This window comes from Salarias fasciatus, chromosome 1, assembly GCF_902148845.1.
Source record: "Salarias fasciatus chromosome 1, fSalaFa1.1, whole genome shotgun sequence".
In the NCBI taxonomy this organism is placed as follows: Eukaryota; Metazoa; Chordata; class Actinopteri; order Blenniiformes; family Blenniidae; genus Salarias; species Salarias fasciatus.
Window position 1 is genome coordinate 35,766,474 of NC_043745.1, and position 18,593 is coordinate 35,785,066.

General features: G+C 41.4%; 1 protein-coding gene across 1 annotated transcript; it reads left to right on the top strand.

Moving 5' to 3' along the window:
- Positions 1-207: 207 nt before the first annotated feature.
- On the top strand, positions 208-18,273 carry pamr1a (peptidase domain containing associated with muscle regeneration 1a). Its single transcript, XM_030097356.1, has 11 exons — positions 208-504; positions 1,336-1,497; positions 1,835-1,960; positions 5,198-5,312; positions 6,668-6,885; positions 8,307-8,504; positions 8,599-8,793; positions 9,143-9,209; positions 13,421-13,569; positions 14,927-15,252; positions 16,941-18,273. Exons 1-11 carry the CDS (start codon positions 414-416, stop codon positions 17,505-17,507), a joined length of 2,214 nt encoding a protein of 737 aa, XP_029953216.1. The 5' UTR covers positions 208-413; the 3' UTR covers positions 17,508-18,273.
- The last annotated feature ends 320 nt before the right edge of the window (positions 18,274-18,593 follow it).

Sequence of the window (18,593 nt, forward strand, 5' to 3'; positions counted from 1 at the left end):
GGAGATTATTCCATCTTCACTTGAAACCTCACACAGATGGGTGTTTTCTTTTTTCTTTTTTCCCCCTCCTCTGGACTTTCTTCGTCACTGTTTTTCTCATTATCATGTCTATTTTCCTCGAATGCTCTCTCCTCTTGCCAGTTTTCTTCCCCCCCTTGTTGCAGTTTGGCGCTCTGCTCTCACTCTGAACTGACAAGGAGAGGAAGAGGAGCCACTTTCAGCCCCACTAATGACTGAAAGAGCCAATTTCATAGCAAAAACAAGCTCCGAGGAAGGAATGGGTTAATCTGCTCTGTCCAGGTTACATGGAAAGACTCTGCCTCCAGGGCTTTGTTACTTTTTAAACAGATCGCACAAAACTTTCTTTCTTTGGCTGTCATCGGAGGCTTCATGCTGTGAGTTTACCAACTAACATGATCAATTTGCTCACAAGAAATATTCTGGACTCCACAGTTTTGTATCTACTGCTCAGTCTTTGCCTCTGTGCCAAAGGGTGGACACATGGTGAGTCAAATGTTTTTGGTTTTTTATACTTTTCAAACTGCGCATATCTTTTTTACAAGTGGTTTTTGCTACTTAACATTTGAAAGATTTGATAACATTTTGCAAAGAGAAAAAGAGATCAGTCCCCCAGACTTCGGTGCTGACTAACTGTGGAGTTATTTTGTGAGGATGAGTCATTTCTGCTGCATGTCTGAAACTTGTCTCAGTGTGTGTTTCACTTAACCCCTTGATAGGGAACTTATAGAAATAGTCAAAAATAGATAAACAAATCCAACTTTTGTGTGTTTCGAACATCAAAATATGTAAAAGTCAAGGTAGAATAACACCCTTGGATGCCATTTCAATATATTCTAACATGTTTGAGAGTGCAGAACTGATTAAAAAAAAATGATATGACATGAAATGATAGCAGCACAAAATCATCCATTACATTACCTTGCATTACATTAGCTGTGAAGTGTTTCTGTCTGTATTATTAAGATAGACGTGAAGCTGCTCTAAATGTGCATTACAGTTGTTTAGGTTTAAGGTAGGAGACACTGCCACACTGCTCTTTAACAAGCCAAATCTAATTGTTATTGCAGCTTCTCCAAACCAAAATTGCACATCTCAGACCTGCTGTTTCCTTCTTCTGCATTTTCACCTGAGGGGTTTGCTTCCCACTGGAGACCCTCTGTGTTTCCTGCATGTCGTCCGTCTCTCCATCCTCAGAGAGACCCTCAGCCTCCCCTTCTCCCTCGAGCCGCAGTCAGACGTTGAGAGGATTCTTTCACTGACGGGGATTAAATTTGAGTGCAGGTCCTCTCGTCTTGCTTCCTTCATCTGTGACAGGAGACAAGTGCCCGAGCTCCAAGTGGAACGTCATGTGTCGCCCCTGCTGTGAGTACCAGCTGATCCAGTGCCGCTGCCCCTCAGAGGGCTCCAGAGTGGGCTACACCGTTCCCTGCTGCCGGAACGCTCTGGATGAGTGTGACCCCTGCATCTATCACCCAGGTATTACTTCATTTGTTGTTGTTTTTTTTTATGTTTCTTTTCCTTCCAGGCTTTTGCTCACTGCTCAATCCAGAGACGGTCGTGTTCCTTACTACAGATAAGTTTATTTGAAGTGTGATATACAGTTTCTGCTGGACATTTTTCACCTGGGCGGAGATGTTTGTCGTCCAGGAAGTGATTATGCTGCTTCGGTCTTCGGAATACTGCATCAGTTCTTTGATTTCTTCTCTCTAGGCTGAACTGATTTAAGGCCTGTTCTGATGGTGTCGTCAGCAAATAAACCCAGCCGGAAGGTGTTTGCATTTATGACTGATTTTTCTTTTTGCTCTCCTTGTAGGCTGCAGTCTGTTTGAGAATTGTAAAACGTGCCACAACGGTACGTGGAAAGCCAATGACGACTTCTTTGTGAATGGAAAGTTTTGCACTGAGTGTCGACAAGGCTGGAGTGGAGGAGACTGCAGGAGTGAGTAAGAGAAAACAAACCTGACCCTGTATCAAACAGACGAGGTGCAATGCTCTAAACTTCATGAGGGAACAAAAAAATATTCTTCATTTTCAAAGAATTAAAAAAAATGCATTGCTATACATTTACACTGGTTACGGTGTGGGCTTCACAGTGTAATAAATGTCGATCTAATACTGTATGTATGTATTTGTGGAGTGGAACCATGAAGTTCCAGCATTCAGCCAGCATTTATGTAACTTGACTTTTCTTGAATTGTAAATTTATTCTGCGACTGAATCGTCCTCATCCAGGATAAACAAGGAACAAACCAGTTTATCTAAATAATCTACTTAACTGTTGTAAGGAAACAAACGCTTGCATCTCTGCAAGTAGAGATTATGCTGAAATATTTTTTTAATATCTGGCTGTAAGTTTAAACACCTGCATCGCATTTTCTCCAGGTTCTATTGACATTTTGCATCTCAATAATAGATATATAAAATAATTTAAATACAGTAATTTCTCGGGGCCTAACATCAGCAGTATTGGAGACTATAAAACAGCTTAATAGCGGTGTCAAACTCATTTTAATTCAGCTGGCGCATACATTAACATTTCATCTTGAGTGGGCCAGACAGGTAAAATAGAGGCACAATAACCTTTCAGGTTAAACTTTCAAGTCTTTCTTTGTTGTGGTGCATAATATACATGATGGAAATATCTTTACTTTCACAAAACCAAAACAATTTGGAAAATTACTGCAGTGTCAGTGTAAAGCCAAAATTAGAATGAAAATGTCTGTTGCAAAATGTCCCAAAAAAACCTTTATGTTCTGCATGTTTCAGCAAACTCACCCTGACAGCAGGGCTTTGAGGCTAGTCTGCTAGCATTTAGACAACTATCCTTCAAGGCAGCATCACTGATATCGCAGTTCAGGTCTCAGTGTTGTAAATTGTCTGCCATGCTGAATAAACTTTTTAAAAATCTGTTTTCTTTCAAATTTTTACAATTTGATTGGTGGTTTGGTAGATTTAAGCTTCTTGCAGGTTTTTTGTTTCCCCCCATAGGCTTCAACAACCCTGATTTAATGCATTAAATTCTATTAAAAAGTCTTTAAAACGGAAGTGTCAAACCTGCCTGGTTTGATTTGAAGAGTGTGAGAGGATGATAATAACCTCTAAATATCAACTCCAAATCTGTTCCTTTATGGCAGTGAAAATGAATGCCATTAAATTCTCATAAAATATACTTTCAGTTCAACTTTTGGCAATTTGCAGCTCGAGTTTGAATGTTAAACTGTGTTACGTCTGCTACTCTCAGTAAAACAAGTACAATCATAGTTCAGAAAGCATTGAATTTTCTTAAAAAAGTTAAAATATATGTGATTTGTCATTTTCATGCCTTAATAAGTCATCATCTTTTTTTTCCTGTTGGACCCTAGCTGACCATTTTTGACTCGCTGCCCATGTGTTTAACACCCCTGCTTTAAAATGTATTAATATTTCCATCATTTACTCATTGTGTGATTTCATGTAAAATCTCATTAAACCGAGTATGAACGAGCTCTGTAATAAATGAGAAGAATATATAATTACATTTTCATATGTAATACTCCATATGACCACTTGATGGCGACAGTGCTTTTTACTGGTTTGAGTCACGCTGCAGCTGCACCAGCCACAGTCACCAGTTGAATTTGGTTTTAAAAAAATGAATCTTGTCATTTTTATATACACCGCACTGTGCAAATGTGGGCTGGTGCGAACACGAAGAGCTGCAAGAGTGATTTTAAAGATGAGGTGTTTGTATTTTTTATTTTTTTTTGTAATGCAAATTGAAACCTGAATTCGTATGAGTGTGACCTTCAAAGCAGCATCAGTTGTTCTCAGTACACAGCTCATGAACTTAAAGGTTGTTTTAAAATATCTCAGCACAGATCTTCTGTAGATGTCTGGTTCAGATCTTTCTGTCTCTTCATGTAAACGCACGCCGGCTTGATTACGTTTGGATCAGGGAGCCCTTGTTCTCCCTCCACGCTGCAGGTTCTTCTTAATAAACACTGGCTGTATGTTCAGGTTTGTTTTCCTCTGCTGCAGAATAAACTTGGAGCCAATCAGATGCAGCGAGCCTGATATTACAGCAATCTAAAACTTCTGCACAATATATTATGTCTTCTGAGAATACACTCTTTGTGTTTTCCCAGCACAAAACCTTTAAAGCAAACATGTGCTGGTTAAGCTCACTGCACCTTTAGCTTTTATCATTGGAAATAAACAGGTTCGCTCAGGAGTGCCACTCCTCCTATTCACTCGCATAGTATTTTACATTTTCTTTTAACTCGCAGTCATTGTCCAGCCTCTCTTCTCTATAAATCCATACATCCACAGATCCATTTGGACGATGCTTTTAGCCAGGCATTCATACTTCACAAAGATGTGCTCAGAGAACAGCATGTTGAAGAACCAGGATGCACACTGAATATGATCGCACACTTGAGAAAAGGTATACAGAGACTGTATCTATCTACCTCCCCATCTACAGACAGCGGTCGAGCAAATCAACCTGCATCTTGTTTCCTGATCCCAGTGTCCTCACCTGTTCTGCTGTGATAAAAATTATATATATCAATTTTTGTGGAAATAAAAGTTGTTCAATTTTCAAGTAGTTAAATGTATCGGTGTCTTTACATGTAACTAACTAACTAGTCCAAATATATGAGATTTTTTCTTTTTTCCCCCCCTTTGTCTATAAAAGTGAGCCTTATATTTACATTTTGTAGCAATTATCTATTTACCTCACTAGTTAACTGACAATCAAATGAACTTACTAATTTACTAACTCACTAAGTAATGATATTAGGCAAGTTTGCCTTTTTTTTTTTGGGTGGGGGGGGTGTTTGGGTGGTGGTGGTAAAACAAATAACTAATTATCGATTGTCATGAAATATTTGTAAAACCCTCATTTGGACAGCAGACTGCTGAATCGGTCGGATGTGCTCTGAGTGTTCGGGTGTTTCTTGTCCTGTGAGGGACACACAGCAGCGTGAACGCCAGCAGGACGTTAATAACCGCGGTCACTGAAGTGGCTGCTCGGATCCTATCATCTCATAATTTTGGGGGACATTAGCTGCCCTCACACACAGCGTGTCACATAACACAACAGTCCCTAATGTCCGGTGCCACTGTGATAAACACACATTTGATGGGAATGTGCGTTTGCTAAGTGAAAGTAATTACAATTCTCCTCCCTGTGCAGCATGTGGAGGTGTCATTCAGCGAGCTCAGGGTCACATAGCCCTGGAGGGTTACCCAACAAATGCCCGCTGTGAATGGACAGTGCGAGCGGGAAGAGAAAGCACCATCGAGCTCAGGTAGGTGGATTCTCCAAGGCCACAATGCAAATGGCCTTTTATACGATCGGAGCCGCGTCTCCAAACAGAAAAAGGCTTCACTCTTATTTATGAAGCTCGCCGTGGATCAATCTGATCTGAAGTGAAAATGTGTTAATAAAAGATCTGCTGGCCTTCAAAAGATATAACAAAGACAATGCATATAGTGTGTGTAGCACTGATAAAAGAGCTGCAGCTGAAAGTATTTTCCAGTTAAAACACCGATTCAGTGGAGCATCACCGACAGTCATCTGCCTGAGATCATGCAGTCTAATGTGAGGAATCATTTGTAACACACATGCAGTCAGTCTTATTTTATTCTTTCAATATGTTGAGTTCATTGTAGTGTTTTAGCACTCGGGTGTTTCTAGCGATTTTTTTTTTGGTCCTGTGTTTTTATTCTGACTTTAGATTTATATGATACTGTAGTTTTGAGAACTAACTGGTTTATGTAGAAGGATAATTAGATTTATTCCACAAATTTACGCCATTATTATTTAATCCATGTTGTGTAAAAGTGTGCCTTAGTTCAGTATAAAACTGATCTAGGGCACACGCCAATTTAGAATTTAGAGCTAAAAACCGCCAAAGAGCAACAGTTCAATGTCTTATTCGCAAAAACAATATGACCCTATTATGACTCGTGGCCTGAAAATTGCATGTGATCGAACTTTTTGCGATCATTTTGGACATTTTTTCATATTTCAAATTGATTTTGTGTCACAGTGTTTGTGTTGCAATAAGAGTTTTAAAGCTGATGTGCACAAAGTAATCATTATTTCCATAAATTCTCCAAGATAGATTGTTAACATAACGATTACAATACACTTTAATGAAGGAACATTTTATATACTAAAATACAGATAATAGGTCTAAGTGGGATTTTACCTTTTTTAAATGGTTGATTTTTGTTATTGTTGTTTTACAGATCTATAGATTATTGTTTCTGTTAGGTGCTACAAACTTGTAACTTGTATATTTTAGTTACAGATCATGACATAGGGCACATATTAAAGTGGTGCAAAAATTGCCAGCAGATGCAGCAAATGCTAACAGCGATTTTGTTGAGAGAAGATCAAACAGTAGCGACGTCCTTGCTGGTGAAATACGATGAGTATAGCAACCAGTTGTTGAAAAAAATACATACTCTGTGCACTTCAGGATTCAACCAAAACAGGCTTTGTCTGACACCTTTCTGTTAAACCTGTTACTCATTTCTAGCTCTATGGATAGAATGGATATAACAGAGTAGAGGGGTGGACAGAACCAAACATTACTTCACACAAGAAAAGAGGTAGGAATGTGTTTAGGAAACTGAGCGCCTCTGTCGCCTGCAGGTTTTCACTGCTCAGTCTGGAGGCTGACCACAGCTGCCGTCACGACTATGTCGAGGTGCGAGACGGCGACGACTCGAGCTCCCCTGTGATTGGTCGATTTTGTGGGGATCGGCCACCTCCTCCCATCAGAAGTTCCGGAAGCGTCTTGCACATTCTCTTCTCTTCGGACGGCTACAATAACTTTGATGGATTTGTTGTCACATTTCAGGAGAGTTCAGGCAGGTATAATTAGTTTTTGTGATGTGAACAGGACTCGTGCATTATATATATACACACAGTGTGAAAACAGTCACACTCCATCAGAAAAAAATGCAACATTTATTTATTTATTAGTAACAGATTTCCTGCACAGTGAGTATAAGTTCTGACTTAATTATGGGAGTTTTGCTCTCAATGCCTGAGAGGTGACAGTCCTGCTTCACTGATATCTTATTAAACATTTTAGACATGATTTGGACTGCCGGTGAAGTTGTGCACACTATGCAGACGAGATGGAGTTGATCCCTCCTTGCAGTAAAAATAATTAGACAGACGGAGGGATGGTCCACCAGAAGGGGAGTAAATCCCCCGTTGCACCCAGGAAACATAAGTACATATGTTGATATACAAGATGAACAAAATAGCCAAGAGAGATACTCAACAGTAGAGTGCAGTCTAATTGCCTCGGTGTAAAGACTCCCATAAAAGGGAAATAATCCACTGGCTGACCGGAGCATTCTGTGACGTTGTTCTTTTTTTGCCAACTGGCAAACGACTCAGCTTTTGCGATTTGTAAAGGCACACAAAGAATAACAACATTTCAATCAGTCTAGATACTCATGAAATTTAATATCTGCATCAGATACGGTAGATTCATAATACAGGCGACACTCTGCTGCCCCCTTTATAGACGCCGCAGCACAGTGTCACTATTTGCATGCAGCTCCCAGACCTTTTTAGTTTGACTCCTCTGTGTCTGTGCAGCTGCATGCAATGTGCAGCGATGTGAGACAGTCAATGACACAAATTTATCACACCTGCTCTGCTCCTCCTTATTTACCCCCCTGTGTAGCAAATCACACATCCAGCCTGCATTGCATTTATTCAGTCCTTTACCTCAGTGGGCAACACCTCCTAACCTGAACATATCAGAGCAGTACAGGATTAATGAGTGTTGCTCTGCCTGTTCTACTGTCTCAGGGCACTTCTCTGGTATGTTTCAGTAAATATTTCCTCTTCGGGGTCCCTCAGAGCAGTGTCCTCGGGTCACTACTCATTTCACTATGTTAAACGTTTGCTTTGCTTTCCTCCCACATTTATGCAGGTAACTCTGAAATATTAACACCACCCGTTATATTGTTCTGGAGCTTTCTTACTTTACAGAGAGGAAATGTAGATTTAGATTGCAGTAAGGCTAAAATGAGTGACATAAAATACAATATATAAGTCTAGGCGATCTTAATCATCTCTAAAAATACTGAACCTCTAACTGTGCATTTTTAATCCTGTCCATCCAGCTAACTTTCAAACATCATCAGCATATTCATCTCTCTAGCCCTCATTTCAACAGTGCCTGTGTCTTAAAACAGTGGAATTATTGTCTCCAGGGATGCATTGGCAAGTGTTTCTCTGAAGAGAAATTTCACAATTTTCTGCACAGTTTCTACCTTGAAGACCACAGCCTGTGCGCTCCCAGAAAGACCAACAAATGGCTATTTGGAGCCCGTATATGGACCAGAGAAGGAGCTGGTGTTTGTAAACTATCAGTGCCTTCCACCTTTCATACTGACCGGCGTCCAGCAGAGGAGCTGTCTGCCTAATGGCACATGGAGCGGCACAATCCCCTCATGTGTGAAAGGTACTTTATCAGCAGGAGGCTTCTGATGTGTACATAAATAAAAGTCACATCAGGAATTTTCTGTTATTTTCTTCCTATCTTACCTCACATACAGTCCAAACAAGCCCTGTCCGGTGTGCTCCTCCACCTAAACTGCTGCATGGCTTCCACACGTCTGCATGGGACACAGCTGGAAACAGAGAGACGATCAAGTTTTTCTGTAAGAACTCCTACATTTTGAGCGGAAGCCACCAGAGCACCTGCCTTGCTAGCGGCTCTTGGAGTAGCAGGCCACCCGAGTGTGTAAGAGGTAGCTCTTTTTTTTTTTCTTTTAAAGAGTGTTGGGACACATACTTTAACACACAAGAAGTAGCTTTTTTTCAATTTATTTCAGCTTTGTCCAAGATTGTTTTGTGTCTTTAAAAGAAGTAGTTTATTCGAAGCACTTAATCAAAATAGTCTTATATGGTTTTAATGTTTTTTTTTTCTTCATAAAGCATGCTTGTAACAAATATATGCATTTAAACCATTCATGTTTACTGCAGTTGTCTTGCCCTTCTGCTTAAAATCATTCATGTCACAGAAACAGCTGTTTCCTGGAAGCAGACACAGAGCATTCTTGTGTTTTCTTCATCACATGCTTGATTTTCCCCCCACAGCTTGCAGAGAACCCAAAGTGTCTGAACTTGTGCGACAAAGTGTTGTGAAGCCACATCTTCTGGGAAGGTATATTTCAAGACCCTCTGATATGTGTACTTGCATACATTGCCTCCTTGTGTTGGTTCTAGTGATGTTTGTTCCCATCATACAAGTTACTCTTATAGAATGGGAACTGTGGAGATAAAGATTTTCGTAATGTTGAAAATTGGCGTAGTTCATGTACTGCTTTGTAATACCTCATCTAGATGACAATGAGTGGCTTGAAAGCATGAGAAAAAGCTGCGCACATTTCAAGCTGCCACATTATCTTTGATGGTGCCTGTGAGAGGCACCGGAATCAGAATCCTGGACAAATGAAGGCCCCAAGTGAAGGAAAATTACTACCACCTCCGAACTAAGAGCCATTGCAACTGCAGGCAAAATCTACATCACAAAGAGCAACAGTACTCACAGTAATACTCACATTTTATGTTAATTACCATGTTCTTCTGAATATTACACCCCATTAAACATGACAACATCTCAAGTGAAAATGCAGAGAAGTTTCAGAAAAGTTTCGCGTTTACACGGCAACGTTTTGAAAACGTCAGTTAACACTGAAATGGCAGAAATGCTGAAAACGATGCAGTTTTCCTGTTGGCTCGCACTCGTTGGGTTGGCTATTAGCCCAGGGCCTTGGTGAAAGTTCTCCATGCATGTCTAATCACTGCTCACATGATTGTGCTACTCGTATCTGTGCCGCCCACAGCTCTGATCTTACACTTTGTCCACATGCACGATTTTAATTGCTCTACCACTCTCTATCGACTATTACCTGCTTGAACATGGCTGAGGGTTGTTGTGGTGAACTTAGCAAGGATCCTCCTCTTCAGTTTGCACCGATAGAGCTGCTTGCCCTGCTTGTGAAAGACTACCTGCTCTTCCATTTCACTTTATTTATATCAGATTTATATTCTGTCCCCTTGTTCCCCTCTTTTGTCTTGCCCTTCATTGGCTGTGGTGCAGCACAGTCTGCTCCGGCCGCCGCTGAGGAGAGCTGGTGAAGGACACAGTAACACACAAAGAACAGAGGCACCGAGGAGGACGCTTTCTCACAGTGAGATATAATGTGGCAAGATGTGAGAGCGGAGGTGTCGCAAAAGCAAAGGAAACAGAGAGAAGACCGAACTGCCGGGTAAAAGTGAATCCTCTGGAGCAAAGCTCACTCTTATCCTGCCGTTATTAGATAAGAACAGGACAATTTGCACAAACCTTTGATGTGTATATTTTGACCGTTAAGCCCATCTTCTTGTGAAGCTCAGGTTGTTAACGAGCGTTCCAAAAAAAAAAAAAAAAAAAAAAACTGGCCCAAAACGCAAAAAAGCAGTATAGTGAAACCTTCAGAAGGCACACAAAGTACAGCTGAAAGCAATCAAGGGTATTCAGAGGCGGATACGAGGCTGAAGTAAGTTTACACAAGTTCACATCAAGTGAAAATGCTAAAGTTCCATTCCGCTTTGGGTGTCTCTTTATATGACAACAGTGCTTGTAGTGCTCTGATGCCATTTCTGTTCTTTTGCGCTTGCATGAGTAGATGGTCAACAACAACCTGCAGAGTGTCATGACTTGCAGTCCTTATTCTGCTGGAACTTGGTAGTTTTATAGCTGAGGGAATCCTCAGAATAGCAATCCATGCAAATGTGTCCTCGACGTTGCTAATGTTTGTAGCGTGTTGTTCTCTGCATGCATGTGTGGAGTCATTACAAAAAACAAACAGCACCCACTAGTGGCCCAACATGCAAACTGCATGTACCGTTTCTACTATTTTCATTTTCAAAATGACATTTTTTTACTCGGAATGTTGTCGTGTAAACAGGACATTCAGATAGGACAGTGCATGCTGATGAACAATGCCATGAAGGTTGCACAGGGTTGCTGTGAACAAGTCTGATGTAGCACGAGGCTAATTTCCATAAGTTCAGCACTAACAGGAAGTGTGGAACAAGACCAGAACATTATAGCATCAGGGAAAAGCACAGAACTACAGTTTCCTTGATTTTTTTTTTTTTTTTTTTTTTTTTTTTTTTACTCTGGATTCAAAAAATCTGTTTTTGTTATCGTTTCCTTACCTCTCATTCCCAATACTCATTACAGTGCCTTATGCCACACTACAGCCCTTATTTTATGATGAAATGTGCAGCAATTATGCCTTAAGAGGGAACATAATTTCCACTTACTTAGGGTCTCCATTTGGCCAGGCGCAGCCCTAGGTCAGACGCTGACTGTCAATTACCATCGCAGCAGGGCCTATGCGGTAGATCAGAGGTCTCTTTTCTCAACTGAAACTCGTCTTGACGCTGGCACAAGCAACAGTTTAGGGCTGAGCTAACTGCTTTGGCTGTTAGCTCCGTTGTGCATGTAATTGCACGGCATTTTCTTCTAAATGAGGCCCCATGGTGCATAATGAAGCCCTAAACACAGCATTATTCTACGTATAGGTGAAGGTGGTCATGTGGCATGTTGACTTGAATAAAAACGATAGATTTAACCCTTTATCAGGCTGGAGGCCACATTTTTTTTCCACTTTTCTCATGTGAGCTGAAAACTAATAAGTGATGCTGAAGTAGGTGTATCTAGTAAGGATTTGTAGAATGTATGAGGATTTTGAAGATGGATTACACTTCTGTTTCAAACTGTTCATAATAACATGAATGTCATTGTGTTTGGACATCGTATTTGATGATATCCAGTATGACTAATTTTAAATATGCCTTCAGAAAAGGTATAGTAGTAGTTTTGAAAGGTAAAATGGGACATTGTGGCATAGCGACATTATGTTATAGTTTCCTGGCTTAAAGCTAGGGTCGGCGATCTTGGAAAACTAGCATGTAGCACGAATGTAGCATCTCCCCAAGGCTCTGTCCAACTCCCACCCCATTGGAGGAGCTCCCGTTGGGAGCGAACACACTGGACGCGGAAGCGCCGCGCGCACGGAGTTTGTGATCGCCTCTAATGTTAACCTTTCTGACTGCCCACACACAACGCGCATAGGAGCGCAGCGCACCCGCTCCGCTTCGTTCTATTTTTCACACGAGCCGAGAGCGCCTTGGCAACGCTCGCGCGCTCTGAACCAGGGCCAGTGCACGCCATTGAAATGTACGCGCAGGGGGCTGGTAGAACAGCGAAGGGATTTGATTGGTTTCTTAAGAGCGGTCCCCGCCTTACGATTGGTCGGAGTTTTTACTGTCTTTTGGCCGCTACAGTTGTCAGATTTTTTCCGCATCTTTTTCCGTCCACGTAATGTATTGACTTCTCCCAGGGGGCAAGGAGCATTTCACTCAGTATGACAAAAAGTGCTTTTGGACAACATCGTCTACCCTAGCTTTAAAAGAAAAACGTCCAAGCACTTGTTTATAAGACAAAGTTTACAAATGAAACTGCTAAACTTTCTTTGGGTTGATGGGTATCAGTTTACACCACAACGGCACTTGGACCAACTGAAAATGCAAACTTTTGAAATGGACTCCTATGGTGGAAGTTTTCGTAAATGCTCCAACTCCATGCAAACAGGAAGAGAATGCAACTGTCCTGAAATGCTGCCACGCTCTGCATACAGCCGAGGTGCGCCCTGCTGTGTGCACCATGCTCGTAGTAAACAGTTCTTCTAAGATGGACAACGGTGGCCTCCAGAGTGTCGTGACTGTCGGTCCATGTTCTCCTGGGATTCGTTGAAAGTCACTCGTAATCATTATCCAACTTGGTCTTCTGTCCATTTGAAAGTCTCTTTAATCCCACTACTCCACTTTAGCAGTGCCAGCTCATGGCCTGGCCTGCTAACTACATTATTTTCAGCGTTTTGTCATTTCAGTGTAAATGGACATCGTTTTCAAAATGTTACCATAAAAAGACGAAACCTTTCTGTAGTTTCGAATACATGCTTAGCACATGCTGCACTGTGTTTATGTTTTCAGTAATTTTTTTCTTCACGTATACCACCATGCTGAGAGTCCTCTTTGAATTTCTAATACAATTCATCAATTTTCACTCAATTTAATTAAATGTATGATGAATATTTTGAACCCTTGAGCAAAACTCAGAGTATCTGTATCTTCACTATCCACCTCAGATATTGTAATTTAACAAGATATCAAGAAGTACATTTATTCTATATGCTGAGATATGCTCGAGTTCTCTGGAAATTGCACTCCGAGAACTCATTTTTGCCAGATAAGATATAAGATGCCACTTCTCTTTCCCACTGAAAGCATTCTTACCAAACACTCTTCTCTTTTTTCTAGATACACCGCCCTTCCTCGAGGCTTTCACCCAGTCCACACCAGCATCGAGTACAGGTGCGCCTTGCCTCTCTACCGCCACACGGGAAACTCTCGCCGTACCTGTCTGAAGACCGGCCGGTGGAGTGGCCGGCATGTTTCCTGCTCGCCGGGTGAGACCATCAGCAGTGGCACATGGAGTACTTTCAGAGAGGATCCATGCAGTATCATGTGAAGCTTTTCTGGAGGGAAGGTGAACGCGCCAATTATCCATTAAAGTTAAGGAGTCAGGAAGACATCTTATAGGCTTCAGTGTTATTCTGCAGCCCAACAAAGAACGCACAATTAATGTGATCAAGAATTAAGCGTAAGGTGGAACACAGTGAGTGTATATTATTATGAAGTTCACAAATAACTGACCTGCACTTTTACACAACATTACAACCCTGAAATTTGAATAGAAAACTGCAAAATGAACAGTATTACACCACAGTTAATCATCTACACATGTGCTTTAAACTTCCACATCACAGAAAACAAAGCTTTGTAATGTAATTCATGCATATATTTTTTCCTGTTTGTAAACCAATTGGGTGAGGCTTTTCTGAAAATGGACAAAAATGCACTTTTTCATGCTTGAGTTTTTTGGGGTTTTTTTTTTTTTTTGGAAAGATTGGCAGATTGTTACAGGAAGATACAGAGAGATTTCATCATGCATATACGTCCACAGAAGGTCTGCGGTTTGTTCATCAAGCTGTTCGGAGCAATCTCCCTGCAGAGTTCACACAGACACTGTTTGCAAGTGTACTGAGCACCAAAAAACAAGATCAACTTTCACATTAAAAAAAACAAGACAGCGATCCCACATCAACAAGGGTAGTTGACACCATGTGCTCTTTGGAAGGTAAATGGTCAGTGAATTCTCACCTTCCGTATCTGCGGTCATGCAAAAATAATCGATAAATAAAAACCTGGTAGAAACTCTCTCGAACACAGCCTTTATGGTGAACTCTGGTAGTATTGGACTAATTTTTACACATGAAGAGCATCTCTCATAAGCTGAACAGCATGGACTCATTCTACACCAGAAAAACAAACAAACAAAACTTTACATTAAAAGAAAACAAAGCATGTAAATTGAGAAATGACCAGTTGGGTCACTTTTCTCCTCTATTTTCACTTTGACAAGAGTTTTTCTTTGTAACTTTGATTTTGTGATATTATTATGAGAAAAGATCTGCATTAGTGTATGTTAACACATCGTTAGCTGCTGAGTGTCACCGAAAATCCTTGAATTTGGAGACAGCAAGTTTATAATGAATCTAATGTGTTTGTCAGTTCTCAAAAAAAGAAATGCATTGTGTTGCATTCGACTCGTGTTCAGTCTTTTATATCGGTGTTAATTCAGCTAATTCATGTTTAACATGTTTCATTTCAAATATACCTTAAGATTAAAACTTCTTACTGAGAAGAATATGATGAAGATTCACTTTTCCTTGCATGTTTTTCTCTTGATGTGTTTCTCCACAGCGTGCGGCCAAATGGACCCTTTGAGAAGACGCGACCTTCCAGACGCTCAGTGGCCGTGGCATGTGACCATCTATATCCGCTCAGCTCCTGATCACACCGTGAGCTCCCGCAGAGCCCAGCGGAGGAGCGCTTTGGGCCAGCAGGGGGCCTCAGAGGAGTCGTCATTCTGGCACCTGGTCTGCAGCGGGGCCCTGGTGGCTCAGCGCAGGGTCCTGGTGGCCGCCCGCTGCGTGGTGGGCCCGGACGGCCAGAGGCCCCTCCACCCCGCGCACGTGAAGGTCGTCCCAGGCACGCAGTACCAGACATCCAGGAATTACCACCTCAGGGTACAACACTCACCAGAAAACACCGCTGGCGCTGGATCAGACTGCTGAGAGGAGAGCTTTCAGGTGTCCAGCTGCAGGTTCTGATTTGTGTTGTTGTTTGACTTTAACTCTCTACGTGTTGTGTAGCGTGTGTCAAACCACACGCTACACAACAGGCTGGGCTTCAATGACCAACTTCTTAAGTGTAACCTAACTGCAGTGTTACAGTCTAATCCAGGTTCAATTTAAAACTAACATAAGGACATTTCTTAAGATTAAAGAACACAACACAACTCTGAGACTGGAGCTGAGATTTCAGTGAAGCTGTCAGGAAAGCTAGCTAACTAGCATTAGCCTCAATACCATATTGTCAGAGTGAGTTTGTAAAAATATGTACAATACAACAGATATAGAAGTTTCCTTTTGGAATATTCCACAGTGTTTTGCACCAAAAGGTAAGATTAAAAATGCCTATAGTCATTTTCGGCAGTAATTGTTTGGTTTTGTAGAAATATGGACATTTCCCTGTGTGCCACAGCAAAGAAAAACTTCAAAGTTTACATTTCAGGGTTAATATTGTACCGGTGCAGCCCAGGCGCGTTGAAATTAGGCTGTATGTGGTCCCTGAACTAAAATGTGTTTGAAAAACCCTGCTCTGAACCAAACTTTGATGTAGATAACAGGTATCAAACATGCATCCTGCAGGCCAAACCCGGACCTGGGATGACCTTGCAAAGCGTAAAAATCAGAAAGCAGACAGGATTAATTAGTCAATGAAAGATTAGTTCTCATTCTAGTAAGAGAAGCAGAAATAACAAAACACTGAGAGATCAGAGATGCATCCGTGAAAGCGAGCAATAATATCGCTTACAAAGAAGCTTCAGCAATCAAAGCCCTTCTGTGAGGGTGACGTAACAGGCTTCTGCCTACATTCATTTGAAAAGAAAAACTCCTGCAAAACAGGGTTTGAGATCTTTCTGCAGATTTAAGGGCGGGGTTAGGTCATTTGTTGTATGCCACATGTTTGCATGTTTCATTCAGTGTGAGAAAATCCACAGAAAACAGAGGACATGGCTTTTTTTCCTGCCAAGCATTGTTAAAAATTTCATAATGTTAAGGTTGCACTTTTCTTTCTCAAAGGATCAATTTGTTCATTGCTGCTGAAACAATATTTGAATTAATTCTGATTTTTCATTATATTTTGTACTGAAACAGAGAGAAAACAGGTCAGCTGCTATTTTCAGGTTAATGAGCAATTATTTTACTAAGTTGGCCCTTTGGACATCATATTTAGCTCTATATGATGCCTGAGCTATCATGGACAACACAGCTATAGTTGATTATTCATCTTTCAGCTAAAACCAAAAGTTTCTCATACCTAAAAAAAGAAAAAAAATCAACCTGACAGCAGTGATAAAGTCTTAAGGAAAGAGTGTTCTTTAAATAAGCGTAATCCTCTGGATAAGTATATGTTTGTAAATGGTACAAGATGAAATCCTCTGGCGTTCAGATGTGCACTGTATGCCTGAATAGGATACGAATATATTTGACTTGGACTTGAAATACGTGCGCATCTTGATGCATATAATCTGGTCTGATATATATTCCAAAACCAACAGAACTTGGCACATTCAGGAGGAGCATCAGTCTTTTTTTTTCCTCAGGTGCTTCCACTTTCCTTCACTTTTTCTCTCTTTCTGCCCCAACAGGTTTCAGACGTTATAATCCATCCGCGTTTTTACTCGGCGGCAGACTCAGATGTCGCTGTGCTCAAACTGAAAGACAAGGCCAAGATCAGCCAACGCGTGCTGCCAGTGTGTCTGCCCAAAGTGCAGGGAGGGGAGGTGACGGCGCAGGAGGCGTTCACCGCCAGGTGGACTTCACCGGGTGATCACAGGCACCTGAGCCACTACGCTGCACTGAGCGAGACCAGAGCCGTCCAGCTGACCGACGTCGCTCAGTGCGAGAGAGAATTTGCTCGAAGTGGAGCGCGGACCAGAGAGATCGGTGACACTGCGCTGTGTGTCCTGAGCGAGCCGGCCAGTCCTCCGGGCCTCTGTCCCGCTGTTCTTCCAGGGATCACAGTCCTGCCACCTCGGATTCTCTCCTCGGGGAGACGCTCGCCGGGTCACGAGGAGACTCGGGAAGACTCGGGCGCCGGCTGGCAGCTGCTCGCCTTGGAGAGTTCCGTCGACACGAACAACTGCCAGCAGAGTCACTCGGTTCAGACCAAAATTGGAAACTTTCTTGACTGGATTGAAGAAAATATGAAGTAGATGGAGAGAGCGCTCACATTCCTCGGGATTTCAGAAAAAAGTTTGGTGAAATGAACTTGTTCAGGATTACCATTGCAACAACACACCATCAGTCTCCTGCTAATCCTAACAGAAAGTACAAGTTCTGCAATGCACTCAAGTAAAAATGACTTTCTTAAAGCACCTTATAAGAACCACCAGTGTAATATCAGTCAATAATGCAATACCTGCCAATACTGTTCTAATTTTAGTCATTTCAGTTGTGAAAAAGCCAATAATGAATTAATTTGCCAATAACGTAAAAGGATGTTTGAGCCATCATCGTAATAACATTATGCCAATAATCTAATGGGATATTTCATAGATGTAGTCTGTGTTGCCAATTTTGTGAAAATGTATAAATAGGGCTGCGTTTCTTGAAAATAAAAGCCTTCTCTGCAGGTTTTGTGCAGTTTGCTTATTAAAAGTAGGTCTTGAACATTCATGTAATGCAGCTCTGTCAATTGTGTCTCTATATTTTTTACAGAACTGTCGGTTCTTACGTTATTGGCTGATACACACCTTGAAGCATTTTGTGGTTGTGTGTTGGGAAAACTTACAATCAGCCGCTTTCATCTTTTCACTCTTAACTCTCAATCGTTAAAACAAGCATTGAGCCAGTTTGGAGAAAGAGAAAGTACACATGTTTTAGCTAGAATATAGTACTTGGCACCTCAGTAACAGGGAATACAGACTTCACTTGAACTGTGCGTTTTACCAAGCCCGCTTCTTTCTACAGCTTTACACATTCACATACACAGACATTCTCAGCCCATTGCCAGTTAAATGCTTTTAATCTCTTTTAATATGACAAATGAGACTTTGTAGTCTCCAACTTGTTTAAATCTGTCTCAACTTCACTTCCACTGTATTCAGTAAAGGCAACTATTACTAGATGAACCTCTCACTTCTTTCTTTTGTATCACGATTCCCCCATCTCCCCACGCTTCCCCCGCCACACACTTTGAAGATCACTCATGTGGAACACTACGACGTCCTTAGACTGAAATCGAACCACGAATCCTGCAATCTGAGATCCCCCACAGTCACAGCAGCTCCGTAACTCTG

Excerpts from the sequence above, each read along its gene's own strand:
- pamr1a (XM_030097356.1), top strand. The coding sequence starts at position 414 with ATGATCAATTTGCTCACAAGAAATATTCTGGACTCCACAGTTTTGTAT. Across the intron at positions 6,886-8,306 it reads CACATTTCAGGAGAGTTCAG|TTTCTACCTTGAAGACCACA; the intron begins GCAGGTATAATT and ends TTTTCTGCACAG. Across the intron at positions 13,570-14,926 it reads GCATGTTTCCTGCTCGCCGG|CGTGCGGCCAAATGGACCCT; the intron begins GTGAGACCATCA and ends GTTTCTCCACAG.